General features: G+C 44.3%; 1 protein-coding gene across 1 annotated transcript in view; it reads right to left on the reverse strand.

The window, feature by feature from the left end:
* Positions 1–24,564, reverse strand: part of ANOS1 (anosmin 1) — a 155,884-nt gene that overhangs the window by 65,338 nt on the left and 65,982 nt on the right. The window contains exon 3 of the mRNA XM_081276515.1: positions 9,580–9,642. Within this exon, the coding sequence (XP_081132641.1) occupies positions 9,580–9,642 (63 nt within the window). The remainder of the gene's footprint in view (positions 1–9,579; positions 9,643–24,564) is intronic.

A 24,564-nucleotide genomic window follows, 5' to 3' on the forward strand; every position in this document is an offset into this window, starting at 1 on the left:
TGTCATAGCTTTTGATCACAGTGGTGAAAAAGATCACTAAAAACAGCAGCACTTTGCAGAAGATAGAGAAGGCGTGGAGATGCCACCCCAGACAGAGAAGGAGAGCCACACCCTGCCAGGCAAGCCTGCCGTCAACTGCTCCATGCGCAGAAAGCAATCTGGCAGGTTTTAGGCTCTTAGCCCATGCCTGGCACTGCTCCTGAAAAAGCTCAGGTGACCCCAAAAGCAAGGCACTAAGCAACTCCGTGATACCCTGTCTCTAAATAAAATAAAATAGGGCTGAGGATGTGGCTCAGTGGTTATGTGTCTTGAGTTAGTTCAATCCCTGGCACCCAAATTAAAAAAAAAAAAAAAAATCTCTTGTCTGAAGCACTGTCGTAGCGACCTTTTCCCCCAAAGACAGCGATTTCATTATCTTATTCATCTTGTTGAAGATGATAGGAAATATTGAACTAAAATGTGTGTCTGGCCAATATTATGCGTATTTTACCACAATTGATAAAAATAATTGAAAAAGCTAGAATTTCTACATACCAAGCGCACATGCATAGCATCAAATAGTATCTATGTCTTACAGCCACAATGATTTTTCTGATATAGCAAATTTAACGTATTGAGACTTTGTTCCAGTTGAAGGCCAGGGAAAGATTTCGTGTTTTTTTCTTCATTGGCAAAAGAGGTTAGACTAGAAGCATCATCTACAAAAAGTATAATTCCAAGGTGTGAATCAGACTGGTAGATGCCACACAAAGTGGGTTGTTAATAGTTATACATAAAATTTGAAAATGGCACGAATCAATTGAACTAAAATCAAAGCTGGACTTAAAAACCTTACAGGTTAAACTTGGAAGAAGAGCTACAGTTTCAACATCGAATCTCCACAAATTTGCAACTGGTTCATTCAAAAGCCACTTTGTAAACATTTAAAGTATCAAGATCTCTTCCGGGTTTTGTCTCCCATTATTTCATAGCTCATTTTTTCTGTGGGTGGTTTAGATGTGTTTTATTTGGTTGGCTTTGGGAGTTTGAAATTGAGTTCCAAACTGAAGTGAGTAATCCAGAAAGTACGCTAACAGACTTGTTACAATTAAGCAGTAAGCACCAGCCTCCCTCTTTCCACACGATGTATACATTACAAGCCACGTGGAAAGAAAGGACCAAGTTACCAAGATTATTGGCCTCCAATACACAGGCTAGGATCTCCAACCCCAGAACTGCTCATTACGTCTGGTGAGCGTCTGCTCTTTGCTAAGTTGGAAATCACAGGGAGGTGGTTTGCATCATGCGCTAATCAAATCAACTCCACTCAAACATACAACATATGAATACAATGGAACAAATTCACCGAGGAAAACAGAGCATGAGTCTGACATCAGCTTCCAAAGATTGTACTCTCCATTCATATATCACCCTAAGGGTGTGCCTGTCAATCACTGCACCCTTGATCCAGGAAGCGGAGATGTGTCTCCTCCCACTGAGAACTCACTAAGCTAACGGGGCAGACTTAGAAACAACAACCACAAAGACAAACAAAGTGCCTTAGAACAGATCTGAAACATTGATTCTCAAAGAGAATAAAAGAAGAAGGGTCATGGGTTAGCTGTACCATTTGCACACAAAGGAACTAAGTGCAGTTTGCCCGGGATCTATACACAGTAAGGGTTGAGTGACTTGTGTCTCCTCTTTTCCAACTGTTACAGGTTCACTGTTCCACATTTCCAAAGCCTTCTGTTACTCTGACAAAACTTTACAAGATCCAAAGAGGGAACTTGGGCTCTGCTCCTTCCACCGTGTGCCAGACTGTACTTTTCCATGGGGACATGGAATATGTTGCATCTTGTAAAAAACAGTCTGAAGGAGGGGGGGATTGAACTCAGGGGCACTCAATCACTGAGCCACACCCACAGCCCTATTTTGTGTTTTATTTAGAGACAGGGGAGTTGCTTAGCGCCTTGCTGTTGCTGAGGCTGGCTTTGAACTCTTGATCCTCCCACCTCAGCCTCCTGAGCAGTTGGGATGACTGGCCTGAGCCACTGCGCCCAGCTCAGTTGGAGGTTTTTACTTAAATGAAGTTCATTTTATAATTGGGTGCATGTGGTACAACAGGAGCTCTGTTTTATGATTTCTATTTATCAAAGCTAAATTTTTTTCCTCTATCCATTTCCCTGGATACTTATCTTGAAATAGGCTGAAAAAAACACTAATAGTGAGAAAATGAATTGGAGAAATATGTTGTCTGCACATTAGCCGTCTCTGCTTGTCTTTAATCGCGGACTTGATGAGAATTTATTGAAGTGGGTAGAAGAAGAAGAAAATGTGGACAAGTCAAAGGAAACTATACGTGACTATTAATCCTCTGGTCAGAAACAAAATGTATAAACTAGTCTCCTAACAGCAAACGGCAAATCCTGTCAACGCAGATGATATGGGCCTCAGAAAAGTAACCTCTAACCATGGAGCCTGCAAAATTTCCTGCTGTATTATAAATTAATGATGGCATGAATCATTTGTACTGAAACCAAAGCTCAATTGAAGAACCTTACAGGTAAAACTTGGAAGTTTTTCAAGTTACTATGAGTAAAAAGCCCATTAACTTCACAGTAAATAAAAATACACATAGCAACCCAGATTTATGTGCTAGTATTCAATTTCTTGCTGGTACAATGACTTCCCGTGAATTAAGTCAAGTTATTAATTGTAGAATTAATGTCACCACAATTCCTTCATAAAGCTCTTTATACGATTAACTTCAAAAAATCATATAAATGGAAATATTTCCTCAGGTCTTTAATTACAATTTAAACTTTGGAAAAAAATATGATTATTATAGGCCCTAATTTTCTTTTCCTACCTTTGCTATTCCCCAAACCAAGAACAAAATTGACATTCAAAGGCCATGTATTTTCTATTACATGACTACAGGAATGGATGTCTTTTTGCATCCAGAGAAGAAATATAAAGCAAAATGATAAAAGAAGATCTCTTAGTGGTACATTGGATAAAGTGAAAAATCTTCCATATTTAAAAAAATACATAGAATCATATTATTTATTAATATGCGACCTTAAGTCTTATAAACGTCTCCTACGTCTTATCTCCAAATATCTAAAAAGTAATGCGTGCTTTTTAGTGCCTTATCTGAGCAATGTGCTAAGCTTCAGTAGGAAAAAATAAATAAATAAAACCTTCTTACCTACTTGTGGCCAGTGGGTCAAGATAAAATCTGTAGTAGGTCATCTTCTGATATGAGTGTGACATCCTCATCCTCATCATCGCCATCATCACTATTATCACCACCGTCATCACCATGACCCTCATGACTGTCGCCATCACCACCAACACCTCATCATTATCATTCCATGGACGTCATCATGACTGTTGCTGTCACTAGTGTCACCACCACCACCACCATTACCACCACCATGACCATCATTATCATCCTTGGCATCATCCCATCATCATCAGGACCACTGTCATCGTCACCATCAATATCATCACCATCACCATCATCCCATCACCATCTCTGCCATCACCACCAACATCACCACCTTGACCACCATCATCACCACCATACGTACCATCATATTCTTCCCCATCATCATTACCATCACCACCAGCATCACCACCACCATCACTACCACCATCACCACCACCATCACTACCACCATCACCACCACCATCACCACCATCATTACCACCATCATCACCACCACCATCACTACCACCATCACCACCATCACCACCACCATCACCACCATCACCACCACCATCACCACCATCACCACCACCATCCTTCCCACCATCACCACCACCATCACCACCATCCTCACCATCACCATCCTCCCCACCATCACCACCAGCATCACCACCACCATCACTACCACCATCACCACCAGCATCACCAACACCATCACTACCACCATCACCACCACCATCCTCCCCACCATCACCACCACCATCACTACCACCATCACCACCATCATTACCACCATCATCCTCATCATCACCACCACCATCACCACCATCACCACCACCATCACCACCATCCTCACCATCACCATCCTTCCCACCATCACCACCACCATCACCACCACCATCCTTCCCACCATCACCACCACCATCACCACCATCATCACCACCACCATCACTACCACCATCACCACCACCATCACTACCACCATCCTCCCCACCATCACCACCATCACTACCACCATCACCACCATCATTACCACCATCATCACCACCACCATTATCACCACCATCCTCATCATCACCACCACCATCACCACCATCACCACCACCATCCTCCCCACCATCACCACCACCATCACTACCACCATCACCACCATCATTACCACCATCATCACCATCACCATTACCACCACCATGACCATCATTATCATCCTTGGTATCATCCCATCATCATCAGGACCACTGTCATCGTCACCATCAATATCATCACCATCACCATCATCCCATCACCATCTCTGCCATCACCACCAACATCACCACCTTGACCACCATCATCACCACCATACGTACCATCATATTCTTCCCCATCATCATTACCATCACCACCAGCATCACCACCACCATCACTACCACCATCACCACCACCATCACCACCATCATTACCACCATCATCACCACCACCATCACTACCACCATCACCACCATCACCACCACCATCACCACCATCACCACCACCATCCTTCCCACCATCACCACCACCATCACCACCATCCTCACCATCACCATCCTCCCCACCATCACCACCACCATCATCACAACTATCACCACCACCATCTTCACCATCATCACCACCACCATCACCACCATCCTCACCATCACCACCACCATCCTCACCATCATCACCACCACCATCTTCACCATCATCACCACCACCATCTTCACCATCCTCACCACCACCATCACCACCATCCTCACCATCACCACCACCATTCTCACCATCCTCACCACCACCATCTTCACCATCCTCACCACCACATCACCACCATCCTCACCATCATCACCACCACCATCCTCACCATCACCATCCTCCCCACCATCACCACCACCATCACCACCACCATCACCACCATCATCATCACAACTATCACCACCACCATCCTCACCATCATCACCACCATCACCACCACCATCATCATCACAACTATCACCACCACCATCCTCACCATCATCACCACCATCATCACCACCACCATCACCACCATCACCACTACCATGCTCATCATCATCACCACCACCATCATCACCACCATCATCACCACCACCATCACCACCACCATCACTACTATCACCACCACCATCCTCACCATCATCACCACCACCATCACCACCACCATCCTCACCACCATCACCACCACCATCACCACCACCATCTTCACCATCACCACCACCATCCTCCCCACTATCACCACCACCATCACCATCATCACCACCACCATCACCACCATCATCACCACCACCATCATCACCATCATCACTATCATTATCACCACCATCCTCATCATCACCACCACCATCACCACCATCCTCACTACCATCACCCCCACCATCCTCACCATCCTCACCACCATCACCCCCACCATCCTCACCACCATCACCCCCACCATCCTCACCATCCTCACGACCATCCTCACCACATCACCACCACCATCACCATCACCATCATAGCTGTAGTAGTGAAGCTCAGCAGGTGTGGCTATCTACCATCCTTCCTCTTATAGCAGAGCTCTACTTCCTCATCTGAATTCTGCCTTGGGAGTCCTCAGGACCAACATTATTTCCTTCTACTAATTAAGGATCAGGAGCTCAGGGAGACCATGTGTCCAAAATCACAAATCACATAAGAATTCAAGCAACCATTAGACCCAATGTTGTTTTAAGGTGTCGGGGGAAATATGAGAAGACTCTCATTAACCTAGTGGTTCTCAAGTTGCTTCCCTATTAGGATCCCCTGGGGACCTTCTAAAAATGATGCTTGGGTAAATTCCTGATCTGTTACTTCAGCCTCCCAGGAAAGCACCCCAAAAAGTGGCCATTTTTAAAGCACTCTTGGTGATTTTGGTGTATGGCCAAGATTAAAAACTAACAAACACATCCACTGGATGAATTGATCCTAATGAGTTATGACAACCCATGTCAGATTTTTTTTCAACCAAATGAGGTCATTCAAGACTTGGCATTCAGGGTTTTTACCTGGAACTAGTCATGTAAGAACCGTCTGCCTGGAATGTAGTAAAAATCCAAGAGGAAAAGTGGTGTTCGGGTTAAGCCACACAGTGTGCACAAACACACTCAGAACAGTGAACCCCACTTATTAGAATGCTAGGTAGTAGTGGGAACCTTCTAAAAGTTTTTGAGTTTTCAAATCCCAGCCCAGAATCAACCAGTTAAGCAAGTTTTTTTTTTTAAATTTGCTTTAAATTCTCATCTAATAAATTAAGATAAAAGAAATGAATTCTGGTGTTGTATTGCACCACAGGGTGATTACATTTAAGGGGCATTTTTAAGGAGAATAGTCTCAGTTTTGCTGGATTTGCGCTTCTTGAAGCTAACCTATGGCTATTTCTGGGTGGTTGAATTTAGAGTAATGGTTTGGTTTTATTCTTTAGTGTAACTTAATTGCTTAATTAATTTTTAGTGACTAGGTAAGATTTCTATGAAAATCTACAAGAAATAAAGACCTAAAAAGAGGAAAACTGGAACTACTAAGTGTATCTTTCATAGAAGACATCGAAACACTAAGAAAGGAAGATAAAGAGCTCTCACTGCAAATGTTTCTAATTTATGCCTGGAAACTTGAGGGTAATTTGCCCGGAAACTCAATTATAAATAGTAATTTATTAGATGTGATTGCAATTAATTTGTTTCCCAAGCACATTAGAGGCCTTGGCCATGGACCATATAAAATTAGAAGAAAATCAAAGAAGAGGAACACAATGAGGTTACGGGAGGGACACCTGAAGAGAGTGGGATAGGCAGAATTTGTTCTGGTTTTCTGTAGGACGCCAGAGCAACGGCAGCATACAACGACCGGCGGTGTGGTTCAACAGAGTGAGAAGAGGTCAGTCTCCACACACAGAAATGATTAATGCTGAGCCTATGGAAATGTTAATTACCCTAAAAATCGATCGTTACACTGTGTATACATGTATCAAATTATCATCCTATATCCCATAAGCATGCACAAATACTATGTATCAATAAAAATGTTATTATGTATCAATAAAGAAAATCAGATACTTGTATATTAGGAAATCACTTTCTTATCAGTTCTGACCTTTTTTGCTTGTTTGTTTCAATTTGAGTCAACCTATATTTATCTTGGTTCCTCCTCAGCTGACTCTAACTACTTTCAGTACAAATATGTACTCCCTTGGAAGGGAGGCCACGTAAGTCAGCAACTGTGCACAGTCCTGCTGCAAACTCTTCAGAGGATGCTTCAGCACATGCAGAATTCCAGAAGTTCAACCTTCCTCTGGGGCATATTTGATCATTTTCATATTTAGCTTCTTTTAGTAACTTGAACTCTTTACAGGGGTTCCCAGACTTAGAGCTTTACTTCAGATCCTAAAGAGATGCACTGATTTAACCTCTATGTTAGGCAGCAGTTGAGGGATATATTTTAAAATGAACAAGAAATCCCCACATAGGAAAGTAACACTCTTTAGTGATTTTCTTTTAGTCAAGCTCAAAAAAAAAAAAAAAGTGACTATCACTTTCCTATGTACATATATGGATATACCACAGTGAATCTCACCATTGTGGCCATCCATAAGAAATTTAAAAAAAATAACTCTGGATAAATGGCAGAATGTCTCTTCCTCATGGGAAAATGTATTTTGTGATTAAAATTACTAAGAACTAAATTCTTCTTTTGTTGCTGTAATTATTTTTTAAATTGTTGCATTATCCTTAAAAGTGGAATTCATTGTTACATATTCATATATGCACAGAATATAATTTGGCCCACAGTCTAAATGGTTAGGTAAGTTTTACGATGTAATTATGACTATGGATTTTCCTAGGAGTTGGAAAACTTTCTGAAAAGGAGTATAATAATTGCTTAACTAATTTTTTTTTTTTTTTTTTTTTTGCAGGGTGGAGAAGCTGGGGATTGAACCAGGGGTGTTTTACCTCTGAGCTGTATCCTCAGCCTTTTTGTATTTTATTTTAAGACAGGGTCTTGCTAAATTGCAGAGGCTGGCCTTGGAATTTGGATCCTTATTGCTTATTGCTATACCTCTATCAAACTGCTGGGCAAATCGTAGGTATCCACAAAGTGCATATTAAATGAATGAAGTTTACTAATTTCATTTCGGTTCATTGGGATAATATACCTGCCCATTGTTAAAGCTAAGCTTTGGAGTGATTTGTTACTTACCAAGAGATAACTAATATATACATTAAATGTGATGCATATGGTTTCTGGAAAAGCTTAGATTTCAATAAAACAGATGGTACTATGTCATTCCTTGGGGAGGCGGAAGCCATGATTTATGCTTTTGTGTCTCTTCTGTGGCTTCTCGAGAATGTTGGTAACACACAGAGACTGAGGGTGGATCTTCTTATTGGATTTAACACTAAATCATTAGCTCACCCTGCCTGTCAGTCTCAGAGCAATTGGTTAAATAACCTTGACTACCTGCAAGGACTCTGTGTGTTATTGAAGGCATCTTGATCCTTGCAATTACCAAAGGTTTCCAAAGGCTTCCTGGACAGGAACCCTCAGGTGGAAGAGCTTCTAGCAAATAGGGTTTGCAAATGGTCAATATTCCTGCTAGACACCAAATGCTGCAAAGGAACTCTCAGAGCAAAACAACAGAGATTACAAAGATCACAGGGTGGTCACTTTAGTAGCTGAGACGGGTGATTGACAGAGTGAAGCCCACCCCCACCCCAGTCTACACCTGTACCATTAGGAAGAGGTGCCTGAGACAAGGCTTAGACCCAGCCCTTCCGCCTTGGATTAGATCTCCACCTCAGGTACCCGGCCCCTGTGTAGTAGCTACCTGCTGCTTTACTCCAAGGTCGTTGGGAAGGTCAAATGAGACGATGGGGATGGGTTATTCACACGGCACATTGTGGACATAATAATGATCCCAATGAGGATGTAACGATGATCCCAATTTGGCACCCAGCTTCTCAGAATAGTCTGTGTTCTGCCAAGGGGATCTCACAGCAGCCCTTGCTACAGTGGTTGGAGACTGGATCACTGTGGCTGCCCAGATCCTCCGGAGGACATTCCTTCCAGCCCAGCCCTCCCCCATTCCCTTCCAAGACACCCGATGACATCATTTCATTTGGATGCCGCGGGGCATCTCTGCTGGCCCTATTGAGCACCCCTCAGCGAGCTCTGTCAACCCTTTCCTCTTCTGGTCCTGTCTACCTCTCAAGGTCACTATCTTTGAACCTGGACAATCCGCCAGTCTTCCTGGCTACATCTTTCAAGAAATCAGGTTGGCACCCAGCCTGTGACCCTGAGCTGCAGGTGACATCTCAGCCCACTGTCTTCCATGGATGGGTGAAATAATCAACTTGCCGCTCTCTTACCTCACAGAAACTTTGACATTGACGTTTCCTTAGGTCCCCTGGTTCCTTGCAGGGCTCCAGGCACTAGAGGAAAGAAAAAAAATATATATATATACATGGGTAAGAACCAAAGCAAGGGAAGGAGAGAAGTCATACGTGGGCTTCCCATGCCTCTTTGTCCTGGTGGGTTTGGGAAATCCAATCAATCAGCTGATTGTCGAACTGCTGGGGCATCTTTGTAGAACAGAAACCGAAAAAAGAAAAGTGCATTTCAAACCAGTTGACCAAGGAAAGTCACAGAGGCTGGCAATGAGTTATAGGAAGAATAATGATAGTCACCATCAGAAAGAACACCCTGCAAGAGATATGTCTTATTCCGTCAGGAGTACTTTTTAAAGTGTGCCGCTTCTGATGACATTTTTTGCTCATGAAATTAAATATCCACTTGCTTTTAAATTGGCAACATTGGGCTATCTTTTGCATGTAATTGAGTGAAAAATTTACTGTTTTATGTTTTTGCGATTTTTTAAGTACACAGATGCATTTTTATTAACTATAATCACCATGTTCAAAATAGGTCATTGAACATATTCCTGTTACCTAACTGAAATTTTGTATCCTTAGACCAAAACCTCCCCAATTCTCTGACTCTCCCTGATACCTCCCCAGATTCAGTAATTCCTATTCTATTCTCAGTTTCTATGAGATCAATTTTTTGAGATTCCCCAGGAGTGAGATCATACAGTATTTGTCTTTCCGTATTTGATCTACCTCATTGAACATAACATTCTCCAGTTGTATCCATGTGGTCACAAATGACAGAATTCTATTTTTAGTGGTAAGAATGGTATTCTCTTGTGCATGCATACACCATATCTTCTTTATCCAGTCCTCAATCGATGGGCACTTAAATTGTTTCCATTTCTCAGATATTGTGAATAGTGCTGTAATATATAGGAGAGGGCAGATACCTTTTTTAAAAAATCATTTTTTAAAATTTGTGAAAAATTTACTGTTTTATGTCTTTGCAATTTTTAAGTACATTAGTTATCCATGACAGTAGAATGCACTTTGATACATCATACATAGATGGAGCATAATTTCTCCTTCTTCTGGTCGTACATGATATAGATCAATTAGAAGTAATGAAATAGAAAATGCCATCAAAAGCCTACCTACTAAGAAAAAGCCCAGGACAGACAGATTCTCAGCTGAGTTCTAACAGATCTTCAAAGAAGAACTGACACCAACACTCCTCGGAGGGTTCCATGAAATAGAAAAGGAGGGAATCTTCCAAACTCATTCTATGAGGCTAGTATCACCCAGATGCCAAAACCAGGCAAAGACACATCTAAGAAAAAAGACTTCAGAAAAATTCACTGTGACTATTAACTGATATCTTTAGCTGTAGGCATCCACCAGCACAGACATTCATCCATTTCAATAACTTCATCGAAGGAGGTTGAATAAATCTGAACATTAGATTCTGACATGAGAGTTGCGCAAGAGAAGAGCGTTTGCTAAAACAGATACATACACTGTATGACTATATGTATTTTAATAAATCAAAGAATCAAAGATAGTAGCCAACCTGCATTCCTTCATAACAACTGTAATAATAAATAACATTGTTAAATAGAAAAATTATACATATATAGCATATAGTTTATTACTATGTATATAGTTCATATAGCAAATACACAAATATGCATACATACATTCACAGAGAGGTATACTATATGCCTCTGTATATATATATATATAACAATAGGCCTCATGATATACATAAAAATGAAGAATTTATATACAAGGAGATTTGATTCTCAAAATGATAATTATAGGTCATTCAACTTTTAATCAGTAAAAGTTAGTGGTGATGTATATTCAAATGTTAGTCAACTCAGTATAGACACGACATTATCATAAGCCTATGATTATTTTAACAATTTATTTCTTTTTTGGTGCTGGGATTGAACTCAGGGACACTCAATCACCGAACCCCATCCTCAGCCCTATTTTGCATTTTATTTAGAGACAGGGTCTCACCGAGTTGCTTAGGGCCTCACTGTTGCTGAGGCTGGCTTTGAACTTGAGATCCTCCTGCCTCAGCCTCCCAAACCACTGGGATTATACATGTGTGTGCCACTGTGCATAGCACCTGATTTTCAGTTTCATTCTTGCTATATTTTTCAATTAGAATTGCAATTCTCAGCTACATTTTGGCTTCTAGAGTGCAAAACTCAGGGTGCATGGTAAGTAGTGAGACATTTTTCAATCTAGGTTTCGGTAGCTTCTTGCCTGGTTTAAAAGAAAAAGACTCACCAATGGAACTTAATTTTCAAATACTTACTGCCAGTTTCCAATCAAGAGGCAGAATGCTAAAACTACCACCCTCCAAGTCTACCGGGAGTCTTTCACAGCAATGTCCCTCAAAGTGTGATCTTTAGCCAAAAATGTAGCCCCCCCCCCCTTGGAGTCTGCTAGCAAAGAAAATCTCAAGATCCTCCCTCTACTCCTGCAGAGGCATAATCTCTGGGTCTTTTGCAAAGGTCCCCTTGGAAATTCGAATACTTACTACACTTCAAAGAGCAATGCTATCGAATTTGAGGCCAAGATGCTATGGTGTCTGCTTCTTATTTCACACAAGTTCCCTGGAGAATAAATCTTTGTTATGCAAATATTTTTGATTTTATAGTCCCTAGTGCTGCCTGTGAACAATTTATTGCTAATTTTTCTAATTTCTTTTAAAGATCGGATTCTTCCATGATACTTTCCTAAGACGTGTGAATTTGCCAAGTTTAGTGTTTACCCCTCCAAGTGGGTTAAAAAAGAAATACCTGATGTTTTCACCAAAGCGGCAATTCTAAACGAATGTCATTTTTATAGCCGTAATGAAAGCTGGTTTTAAAACGTGCCTGCCTTGCATGTGGTAGGAGTTTCTTACTACTTTTGTTTCCTAGGAGTACATTCAGAGCTCTCTGTATTTCAGGATTCCCGATCATGGCTGCTAGTTGGAAAGATCATAGTGGAGTTTGGGAAGGGTGCTTAGACTGAGTTCTTCCTCTAGAGTGGATGGAAGGAATGGTCCTTGAGAGAAGACCTTGGGAATCTGTTCAGTCGGAAGTGCTCCTCAACTGCCTCATGCAAAGCAAGTACCCGATGCAAAGATGGAAACATGTTTCCAAAACTCTAAAATGGAGGAGACGGCCCTCTTGTGTCCTTTTACAGGCAGAATCTCTTTTCGATGAGCCCAGCCAGCATCTGTACTGGTGACCACAGGACAGCCCCCCTTGGTGCTATGTGTGCAATCCATTTAAGCTTCTGTTTTAATTGTCTGATTTCCATCAGCTGGTGACGAGCAGCCTCCAAACGCACATCTTAAAGTATTGTTATTCAGGGCTGACATTTTATTTTTAAAAATTATTTCAAGAATATAAGCAACAATAAATGCTGGTGAGGATGTGGGGAAAAGGCTCAGTCACACATTGCTGGTGGGACTGAAAATTGGTGCAAACACTCTGGAAAGCTGGGTGGAGATCCCTCGGAAAATTTGGAATTGGAACCACCATTCGACCCAGCTATCCCTCTCCTCGGTCTATACCCAAAGGACTTAAAATCAGCATCCTACAGGGACACAGCCACATCCATGTTTATAGCAGCAAAATTCATAATAGCTAAACTACAGAATCAAACTAGGTGTCCTTCAACAGATGAAGGGATTTAAAAAACAAGGTATATATACACAATGGAATATTACTCAGCCTCAAAGAATAATTAAATTATGTCATTTGCAGGTAAATGGATCGAGCTGCAGAATAGTTAAGTGAAATAAGCCAATCTCAAAAATCCAAAGGCCAAATGTTTTCTCTGATATGCTGATGGTAATTCACAATGGGGAGTGACTAGGGAGGAATAGAGGTACTTTGGGTAAGGCAGAGGGGAGTGAAGGGAGGGGAAGGGATATGAGGATGGTAAAGATAGTAGAATCAGACACTATTACCCTTTGTGTGTATCTGATTAACGACCAGTGTGATTCTACATCATGCACAACCAGAAGAATGAGAAGTTATACTCCACCTATGTATGATGTGACAAAGTGCATTCTACTGTCATGGATTAACTAATTACAATACATAGATAGATAGATAGATAGATAGATAGATAGATAGATGAAAATCCTCTATAAAACCTGTCCATCAAGAATAGCCCAGATACGCTGGGCACACTCATGCACACCTGCTATGGAGGCCTCTCGGGAGGCTGAGGCTGGAGGATCACAGATTCAAAGCCAGCCTCAGCAATCTAGTGAGTCCCCATGCAATTTGGCAAGACTCTCTCTCAAAATAAAATACATTTTTCGAAAAGGGCTGGGGATGTGGCTCTGTGGTTCAGTGCCCCAGGTTCCCCCCCCCCGGGCCCCACACACCAAGAAAAAGAAAAAGAGTCGTCGGGCACAGTCATTTGCATAAATATTCGTTGGGTATATCTGTCAAAGATCTGCCAGGTTGGATCACAACAAAAGGTCAAGTCAAGGGAAAAATGGAGTCATTCCTCTTGTGCTTTATACAGAAGAAAACTACTTTCTGTTCCTTCAAAGTATAAAAATTGTGTGTCAAAGAGAGCGGCCCCAGAGATCTCTCCAGGAGAGAAGCAGATTTGAGAGAAACCCCACCAGCAGAGCATGGTGACGTATGACATGCCACCCTGCAATGCTATGATGCTGTGCTGCCTGCCAGTTCTCCAGACAGAAACCAAAGGTGATATTCTCAGCCAGCATGTCGGGCTTGAAGACACAGGATGATTGATGGCCTGAAATCACTCCTCCTCGTAGGCTACCCAGGGAGGAAGACTTCAAATCTTAGGGGGAGGAAATTCGAGCAAAAGAGCTCATCCCATGTGTTACCATGAGGAATGCAAGCAGATAACATCTTTTTAAAAAACTTAGCCCAGGAAGAGACATTTGCAATGTGATTTGCTTGGACGATCATTCTGTATGAAAGTTATATTTTAAAAATCTGTAGCCATTCAAAATAGGCTCATACAATATGCTACTAGAATGAAAGTTTCCCGGGCACAGGGATTTGGTGACATTTTTCTAAAATGTTCTCAGCATACTGTAGAGATCTCTGCTTCTACTGCCATGGATTTGCAGCAGTAGAGAGTAGGTATCAGTAAGTTGTTGGGCATCTTGGGGGAGCGTGGGTGCCCCGAGGACATTCGGCAGTCTCTGAAGGCAACGTCACATGTCCCAGCAGGAGGCAAGGGGGCACTGCTCATTTCTAGGTGGACGCTGCTTAAACACACCCACACACACAGGATAGCTCTCCTGCAGGACGGAAAACTATCCAGCCCCAAGTGCCAATCGTGGCAAAAGTGAGACCCTCTGGATGACACACAGGGGTCACCTTGAACATGGTGGGTCTCAAGAAACCTTTCCCCCAGGTCAAAGGAGTAAAGGCCACTCTGAAGTAATTCCCGTCATCTTTATCCTTCCAAAGCATGGTTTTGAGCACATAAGTTCTCTGATGAGAGCTAGCCAATCAACATCAAATTAGGTACAATGTGTGGGGTTTGGCATTCTGAATTTCTGGTCGAGCAGCTAACCCTGCTAATCCGGTTCTTCAAGCTCGTGAATTGCCTTGAGTGCAGCTGGTCTGTTTTCTGTCCTCCAAATGCAAAATTTTCTTCCTGTATCCATTTGTTACCATCTTTTTTTTTTTTCTTAAAGAGACTTTATCTACTCAAATCGACTGTAGCATCAAACTATTTGTGTTGTCCACGTGAGTGCACGGGGACATACCTTCTGTGCAGCCATAGAACATTTGTGATTTTTCTCCAAGAATTCTCACATTTGATTTTTTACTCTGCCTTAGTCCGTTTTACGATGCTATAACAAAACACCTGGGGCTGCATACTTTATAGAGAAAAGAGGTTTAGGTTGGCTTCCTGTTCTAAAGGCTAGATGCAGTGACCACATGGGATGAGGACTTCCCTGGCTGTATCATAACAGATGAAACAGAGAAACACAAAGGGAATTAGACTGTGGTTAAGCTCAAAGGAATGTTATTTGCATTAGAGCATGCAGCTCTACTGATACCGCTTGCTACAGGAGCTTAAGAAGATAATGTATGGAAAAGAGAATTGTGACCAGAAAGGTACTTGGCAAATCTATGGGATTAATAAATTATTGTGATCCCAAAGAAGATTCAGTCTCCCAATGCCTGACTCAGAGGAGACAAAGTATTGGCAAAGAAGGAACCAGTTGCTACTAATTCAGCACAAGATTCCATGCATGCAGCCAAATACCCTCATTAAAGTCTCATTAGGAAACTAAACCAAAAGCCGAGGAAGTAGAACTCATCATCATGTTATGCCAAGTAAATAGAATCCACGCCGAAACAAAGCCACCGGCGTTCCATACCTTTCCTGTACAAATGAGCATCTGCGAAACCAATAAATACGGATTAGTATTTCCTCTGTGCAACGTACTCGTCTCCTCACCAGGGCAGGGGAAACAGAGCAAGAACGTTGTTCCCTGAGGGAGTGTAGAGTTGATCAAGGGAAAAACACATGTGGGTAAGTCAGTCTGCATCCACGAACCATGAACATGGAGGAAAGAAGAGAAATCGGCCACAGGAAGCACGAAGTTGGTTTCTCCAGCTCACGTTTCAGGGGAGTGGAGTGTTGCAGGAGAGCGTGGGTTGGAGATCGGAGTGAGGAAAAGCAAGAAAGAGTTTGTACAAGACGGTACAAATCTCCCCTCCAATGTGCTACTCTTGGGTGGCCAAGGACACTGGGCGAAAAGGAGTGAATGGGACCCAAGTCTATGAAAGACAACATAAGTTCATGAATGCTCTCGTCAGAATTTTGGCTGCTGTGACCCAAAGACATGACAGGGACAATTGTAGAGGAGGAAAAGTTTATTTGGGCTCATGGTGTCCGAGATTCACTCCATGGTGGGCCGACTCCATGGCTCTGGCCCAAGGGGAGCAGAACAAAATGGCGGCAGGGCCTGGAGGAAGAGAGCAGCTCAGGACAGGGCACCAGGGAGCAGAGAGAGCTCTGCTCACCAGGGACAGGACAGAGACCCCAAAGGCACAGCCCAGGGACCCCCTCCTCCAGCCACACTCCACCTGCTGCAGTCACCACCCAGTGAGTCCATCCAAGTGGATTAATCCATTGATCAGATGAAGGATCCTATAACCTAATCATTTTACCTTCAAACTTTCTTGCTTTGTGTCACACATGAGCTTTGGGGGACATGTCCTATCTAGGAAACCATAGCACGTGGTACAGAAGGCACAGCGTGACGCATTGGAGGCACACAGGAGAGATTCAGCGAGGGGTCTCACATGCCATTGGAAATGTGGACATGGAGTTTGGAGCAACGGCCAAAGCTAATGGCGGATTGCCACGGGCTTCTGCTGTCTCCCTCCCCCCTCTATTCACTCATTCTCCCCAAGGACACTTACCACGTTCTGCTCATTCATGACGCACCTGCAAAATCTCTGAGCCACACAGACCTCACCTCCCAGGACCCTGCGGTCTACACAGGTGAGAGCAGCCTGTTCACTGATGATTTATAATGAGGGAAAAGTCCAGGCGGGCAGTTGGCTTCAGGTCTGAGCATTGCCAACAACTGGTGCAGGTCATCCAGGCTGAGTATTCGGCTCAGACAGCGAAGATTTGGGGTGGAAAGGCACAGGACCGTGCACATGCATGTTCCTGTTGTCCAGGTACAGTTCTCCAGTCGGGCGGGAAAGTGCTGAGGATTGGTGCTCTTGCAGGGGGTTGTGCGGAGACACCTTGGGCCACCTCCCAGCTAAGGAGATCAGAGACTAATGACTCGAGGTGGCTCTCAGGACAAGCAGAAAATTAAAAAAAAAAAAAAAAAACATGGAGCTTTGGAGTCCGTGAGGACCAGAGGAGACTCCCTTACGGACCACTTGCCAAAGGTCTTCTTCTCCATCCACATTGTATTTATTTTATTTTATTTTAATTTTTTGGTACCAGGGACCCTGAGCCACATCCGTAGCCCTTTTTAAAAATTCTACTTTTTATTTAGAGAGAGGGACTCGCTGAGTTGCTTAAGGCCTCACTGAGTTGCCGAGGCTGGGCTGTGAATCAAGTTGTATTTTCATCTCTCTGGACCAGAGGTTTCTGATACATTAAAAAGAAAAAAAAAAATGGAGTGACATTTGCCCGAGGGGCTGTTTTGAAATAAAATTTACAACGATGACGTTCTGAAGGACCCGCACCTAGTTGGAGCTCAGTGAATGTGTGCTTTTCATGTCTCCAGGATCCACCCAGGAAATGGATTCAAATTCTTTCACATTTCTGAGAGCTTTTGGGGTTTAATTGGAGAAGAAACGAAAAATTCCCTTTCATCCTAGACTCTCGAGGGTGTTTCGATCCTTGTTTTTCAAGATGCTGGTTTTCTTGCCAGAAATTCCGGTAGCTTCTGTGTGGCCGGAAGGTAGACAGAGAGGGGAAAAATTCAAGAGCAGGGAGGTCATATGATCTCTTTTTTACAAAAACTATTTTTTGTTGAACAATTTAAAAAAAAAAACAATAACAGTTGATATATAATTTTTTTTTCTGGGTTATGGCTTGCTTGCTAGAAATAAGCCTTGAGTTCTGCAAAAAGAAAAAGGAAGGAAAAGAAAGAAAGACAATCCAAGCTTTCATTTCCTCCTTGTGTATACAAGCAGCAGGTGACGATGTGGTGCACGGAAGTGTCTGCTTTCTGAATTCATGGCGGCCCCTTTCTCTGGGAAGCAGCAGATCTGTTTGTAAGAAGAAGGCTGTTTTCTCCCCCAATGCATTTCTTAAAATATGTGCACCGTGCTGACTTGAGAAGTATTCATGGATCTCCTCCAACTCTAAATTGGTATAGAAATTGTTACAACCCTGCGTGTCAAAAAGCACCCTGTGTCTTGCCAGAATAACGACATCCTTTGGCAGGCGTGAGGCCCGTGGAGGTGCAGAGGAGCAGAGAGCAGAGTTGGAGGCACACAGGGTCTGCGGGTAGGGCCAGTGCAACCACAGGGGACAGAAGGCACTTCACGCCACCCACCCGTCACGGTTCCCTGAGTACCCAAAGGTAGGACCGTCCCACCTCGGTGTGCACGAGGACACCTGGATTGCATTTTATCACAACTGTTTCTTACCCGGAAGGTAGCTCTCGCCTCAAGAGCTCTTGCACTGTTGTGCATTTAGAAACGAATCAAAGCACAAGGTGGAGAAAATGACCCCGTGAAGGCAGTTATTATCAGAAAACCGTTCTCGATTTCTTCTCCCTGAAACTACCAAGATGCGCATCACGCACCTTTCTTGATTCCAAAGGTGGCTTTCTTTCTCAGCATGCATCCTGATTTTTGAGCTGGATTATCTGTAACGGCATTTTAGCACAGCGCTGAAGTTTCGAATAGCTTCCCCGCCCCCATTAAAAATAGACTGTGCCACCGGGGTGCACGTGACCCAGCAGCTTGGGAGGCTGAGGCAGGAGGATCGTGAGTTCAAAGTCGGAGATCTGTGACAGCCTAATGCCCCGCGTCCTGACAGATGAGACCCCGAGTCAGACAAAAACAGGCCATAAAGTCCAATAGTGGGACAATCGATGATATGTAAATGCAAAGTGCAAATTAGATAATAGCATTACATCAGTGCTCTGCCTCTGACCTGGATAATACCACGGCAGTTACTCAAGAGAACGCGCTTGTTCTTATGAGACGCATGCAGAATTATTAGGAGTTAAAGATTCAAGATGTCTGCAACTTATCAGGTTGGAAAAAAACTAATTGCATATAAATATAATGAGATGTAACTTACATAAGGCCAAAATATTAACCACTGGCCAATATAGACTGGGTTAAGCAACTAGAAATGAACCACCCAATCCGGCCCCCGACTTGTTTTTATAAATAAAGTTTTATTGGAGCCCAGCCATACCCACTAATTTACATATTATATGTCCCCCATTTGCACACTAGTGAGTAGCTGTACAGATGATCAAGCAAGCTAAACATTTTCACCCCGTTGTAACCAAGAGGTTTGCTGTAGATAAAGCATGGTTAAAAGTTTATCGCACTATTGTCATTGTTTTTCTAGTTTTTTAGAAAATAAAGTAAAAAGTTAAAAATAAATATACAGGGCAAGGGTTATGGCTCAACGGAGCAGTGCCTGCCTAGCATGTGTGAGGCACTGGGTTCGATCCTCAGCACCACGTTAAAAAAAATGAATAAATAAAGGTGTTGTGTCCATGTGCAACTAAAAAATATCTAAAAGTATATAAATTAGGGCTGGGGATGTGGCTCAAGTGGTAGCGCGCTCGCCTGGCATGCGTGTGGCCCGGGTTTGATCCTCAGCACCACATACCAACAAAGATGTTGTGTCCGCCGAGAACTAAAAAAAAAAAATAAATATTAAAAAAAATTCTTTCTCTCTCTCTCTCTCTCTCTCTCTCTCTCTCACTCTCTCTTAAAATATATATATATATATATATAAACTACAAAATATAAAATACAAAATAATATTAAAATTACTTCACACCTCAAAATCACACGTTTTCTTCAGCCACCACCATTTACAAAGTGCGTGTGGACGTAGATCTGTGAGCAAAAGATCCTTTTAAAAATTCATCGGGCTGCAGATGCAGCTCAGTGACACAGCGGCTGCCTGGCATGTTATTCATGCACATTTTTCATTTCATATATAACATGCATATTAAAAAGTACATCCAGGGGCTGGGGATGGGGCTCAGTGGTAGAGCGCTTGCCTAGCTCAGGTGAGGCCCTGGGTTCCATCCTCAGCACCACATTCAAACAATAATGAAAATGAAGGTATTGTGTCCACGTACAATTAAAAAGTAACAACAACAACAACAAAAAGTACATTCGGCCGGGCGCGGTGGCGCACGCCTGTCATCCCAGCAGCTGGGGAGGCTGAGGCAGGAGGATCTCGAGTTCAAAGCCAGCCTCAGCCAAAGCGAGGCCCTAAGCAACTCAGGGAGACCCTGTCTCTAAATAAAATACAAAACAGGGCTGGGGACGGGGCTCAGGGGTGGAGAGCCCCTGAGTTCAATCCCTGGGTACCAAAAAAAAGGGGGGTGTCAACAAGCTTTAAAAATTCACACACACACACACACACACACACACACACACACCATTTTTTATTATACTTTGATTATACATAGGCATCTGTGTCCTTTGGAAGACTATCAAATCGGCCACTTCTCTTTTTCCACCATGGACCCCCAGGTGACCAAAGGTGCTGAACAAACCGGGCAGAACCCACAGCCAGCTTCATGGACACGTCTAGAGAACCACGTCCTTCGTGTTCCCACGCTGGGGGACCCAGCGTCCTTTCTCTTCTGGGCTGATGACATCATGTTATGTGACATACATCGCAGGAAGCATCGCGTTTCTCTCCCTGACCCCATGTCAAATCGCAGAGTTATTTTTGAGCCTGTGTCATCCATCACGTCTGCTTGGGGGTCACAAGGTTGTTCATATCAGCAACGGGTGTCGCTGTCACGGGTACATATACTGCAGCCCCTGACTACCTCTGAGAAATGACATCTGTCTATCCCACGGGTGGGTGATGGGTGAAGGCGACAAGAGACGTTCTCAAAGGAGGCATGTCCTTGGGGGGCCGAGGATTCAGCCACCCACCGTGAGCATGCTCATGCCTTGCAGTTAGACGCAGCCTGCAAACGGGACCTTTGTATCTGTCATTGCAGTATCAAAGGACCCATCTGGACTTTAACCCAAACTCGCGGTTTGCGCCATGTTGCCTGGATATTGAATTCTGCTCTCCCTTTGCCTTCAGAGGTGATACCGAGGCTGTCTCAGCGCATGAAATCCCGTGATAATAATCAATCGACTAAAGCCATTTGTCAACCGAACCCACACAGGCAGCAGGCGCCAACTCCGTAGGCGGACGAATGAAGGTTCAGGGATCCCCATCTCCCAGGTGTTCAGCTCACGGGCTGCAGGAGCCGACTCTGCACCAGGAGCCAAGCACACCTCTGTGTCTCCCGATGGAGTTTCCCCGGCTTACACCCCGGACCTCAGATGCAGGGTTCGGAACCGGGCCAAAGATGTCCCCTCCTCCTGCAGTTCTGTGCTTGGCTCCTGGGCTCATGGAGCCCTGTGGAGTGCACTTTGTGTTTGCCCTCCTCATCAGTCGCTCTGCAGAACCCAAACTGCTCGACTAAAGCCCCATGAAATAAAGAGGAGACTCTCGTCCTCTAGAGCAGCCGTGTCCAACACAATGCAACCGTGGACGTGCCCTTTCTGTGCACTCACGGGTCGGGAGCCCTCCCACAGGGCCAGGGCACTGAGCCATGAAATATGGCGTTTCACTTGGTTTTAGTTAATGTCAATGCAGAGCCGTGTGTGGCTACGAGCGACCATGTTGGGAAGACAGATTGAACCTTCCAAGTGCAAAGGTTCAGCCCATCCTATGGTCCTTCTAGTGGGATGGGAAGAGAGGGGACATCCACGGGACCTCGCTGCGAAGACGTCAAACTCCTTGATGTCGGCTGAGCAGACACATCGTGGAAGCGGCAGGGTTCTCTACCACAGCCCTGCAGGGTTCCTGGGTGTCTGCAGAAACCTCAGAGCGAGAACAGAGATGAGCACCACGTTGGTTCGTTGCTCTAGACTCGTTCTTGGAGGCTCTGCCCGGAGCCCGTTCTTCACACTTCCTGTCTTTTCAGAAGCACCAAACCACATGAGTTAAGTGACTCCCAGTTTTCAGACCTGGAACGCTTTCCCTGCCTTGTGGACACTGCCTGATACAAGCCACGGAGAGGTCAGACGTGCAAATTCAACCCCCGTGTCACTAGAACACAAAAAGAAAGTAGGAGGCTGAGGCAGGAGGGTTGTGGGTTCAAAGCCAGCCTCAGCAACTTAGCAACTCAGTGAGACCCTCTCTCTAAATAAAATAGTAAAAAAAAAAAAAAAATAAAGCAGTGTTGCTCAGTGGTTAAGACCTCCTGGGTTCACTCCCTGATTTTAAAAAAAAAAAATGTAGCCACAGTGTCTCTGCTGGTCTTCTGTGTCAGCGACATTCATGGAGGGCCCCAGAAGACCCTCACTTTACTTTGGAACCTCCCTCTCTCCCTATTTACCTTCCCTGAACATGAGTCTATTGAGCCACTTGTCTATGTGTCAATCTGAGAGGTATTGGGAGGTCAGGGATGCATTAACAGTCTGTCTGCTTCCTGTCCCCCCGCCCGGGGGTTGAACCCAGGGGCGCTTAACCACTGAGCTTCATCCCAGCCCTTTTTAATTTTTTATTTAGAGACACGGTTTTACTAGATTGCTTAGGGCCTCACTACATTGTTGAGGCTGGCCTCCAACTTGCAATCCTCCTGCCTCAGCCTCCCAAGCTGCGAGGATGGACAGGCGTGCACCACCGCACCAGTCTGCTTTTAAAGGGTGATGACACAACATGTTAATTAAACCATTTCAATGCTACAGGATTGATCTATGGGAAAATAAAAAAAGTAGAGCACAGATATCGGAGATAGGTCTGGGCAGGAAATAATGATTAAGATTAGCCCGTCCAGAGCAGATGAGATGGATGAAAATCATGTTCCACATAGGTTGGATCATTTGAAGCTTGAAAATCAAGGTGTTCTCAGTTGAATGATGTCAATGATCCACAATGTAGAAGTAGCTACCTCCGTACTGGGCAATCGGAGACTGGAATCTATCAAGCTAACAATTCCATTCCCACAGAAGGATGGCCATAAGAGGTTTGATTTACCAAATGGGGAAATCCCCTTGGTGACGGTCCCTCGACTGGAAAATATCTTACACCAGGGCCTCACCACACCATGACAGGCGTGTGTGACATTTATAACACGGATAGCACCATGAACGGCTACTTCCTTCCGTGTGGGAGAGGGGTTTAAATAGGATGTCACTCCGACGTCGAATTCATTTGGAAATTTCAAATAGGGAGTAGAAACCCCCCAATCTGAAGAGGGTTTCTACAGCGAAGTTCCACTCTGCTGAGCCTTATAACCGGCCAGCCACACACAGGAAAAGAGACTGACGGACATTTCCTTCACAAGATTTATTTTCTCCCTGTGTGCTGAGTTCGCCTCCCACGTCTCCACTCACGCACGAGAGCCAACGTGAACACCCTGAATCCCTGGAATAATTTGATGACAAAAGCTTGACCAACACTGTGGCTTGCTTCCTCATGGCCCTGGGTCCATTTCAACATTCAAGGAAAACTTAGAAACCTCTCCGTGTCTGTCAAAAATACTAGAAACGCATGCTGCATTTACTCTTTTTTTTTTTTTTTAGGTACTGGGGATTGAACTCAGGGGGCACCCGACCCCTGAGCCCCGTCCCCAGCCCTATTTTGCATTTTATTTAGAGACAGGGTCTCACTGAGTTGCTGAGGGCCTCACTTTGGCGGAGGCTGGCTTTGGACTCTCGATCCTCCTGCCTCAGCCTCCCAATAGGTACTCATTTTTAACAGGAAATCAGAAGCAAAGAATTCATTTGCAACCGGAATGCAGAGCAGAAAGGGGAACCCCTGAGGGCAGTTTTGCACACCTGTCTTTTAAATGCTGCAGAGTGTAGGTGGCCGGGCGAGACAGGCCTCCCTCCCTGGGCTTTGGCCTCTGTGGCGTCTCATCTGGTGGCCACCCTTGCCTCTTCTGCGAGTGACAAACACGAGTGGCCCTTGGCTCAGGGATGACTCTCCAGCCACCCCCCTCCAGCGCATCCCAGATGAGCCAGGGACCTCAGAGTCCCCTGGTGACCCCCGGCGCTGTGCTCCTGGGGCGCGGAGACCACCTGACCGTCAGAGAAGGGGGCCCCGGCTGTCTTTGTGCTTGCGGTGACTCGGGCTCTCCCTCTCTGGCTGCTCAGCACCCTCTCTGTGCCACCCTGGGCGGCCTGAACAGCCGGAGCCATGGGGCCTTTCAGTGCCAATTTCACTGGGGGATAGAATGGGGGGGCCGCCTCTCCGGGGCCCTCA

This window comes from Spermophilus citellus (assembly GCF_964194105.1).
Source record: "Spermophilus citellus genome assembly, chromosome: X".
Lineage (NCBI taxonomy): Eukaryota > Metazoa > Chordata > Mammalia > Rodentia > Sciuridae > Spermophilus > Spermophilus citellus.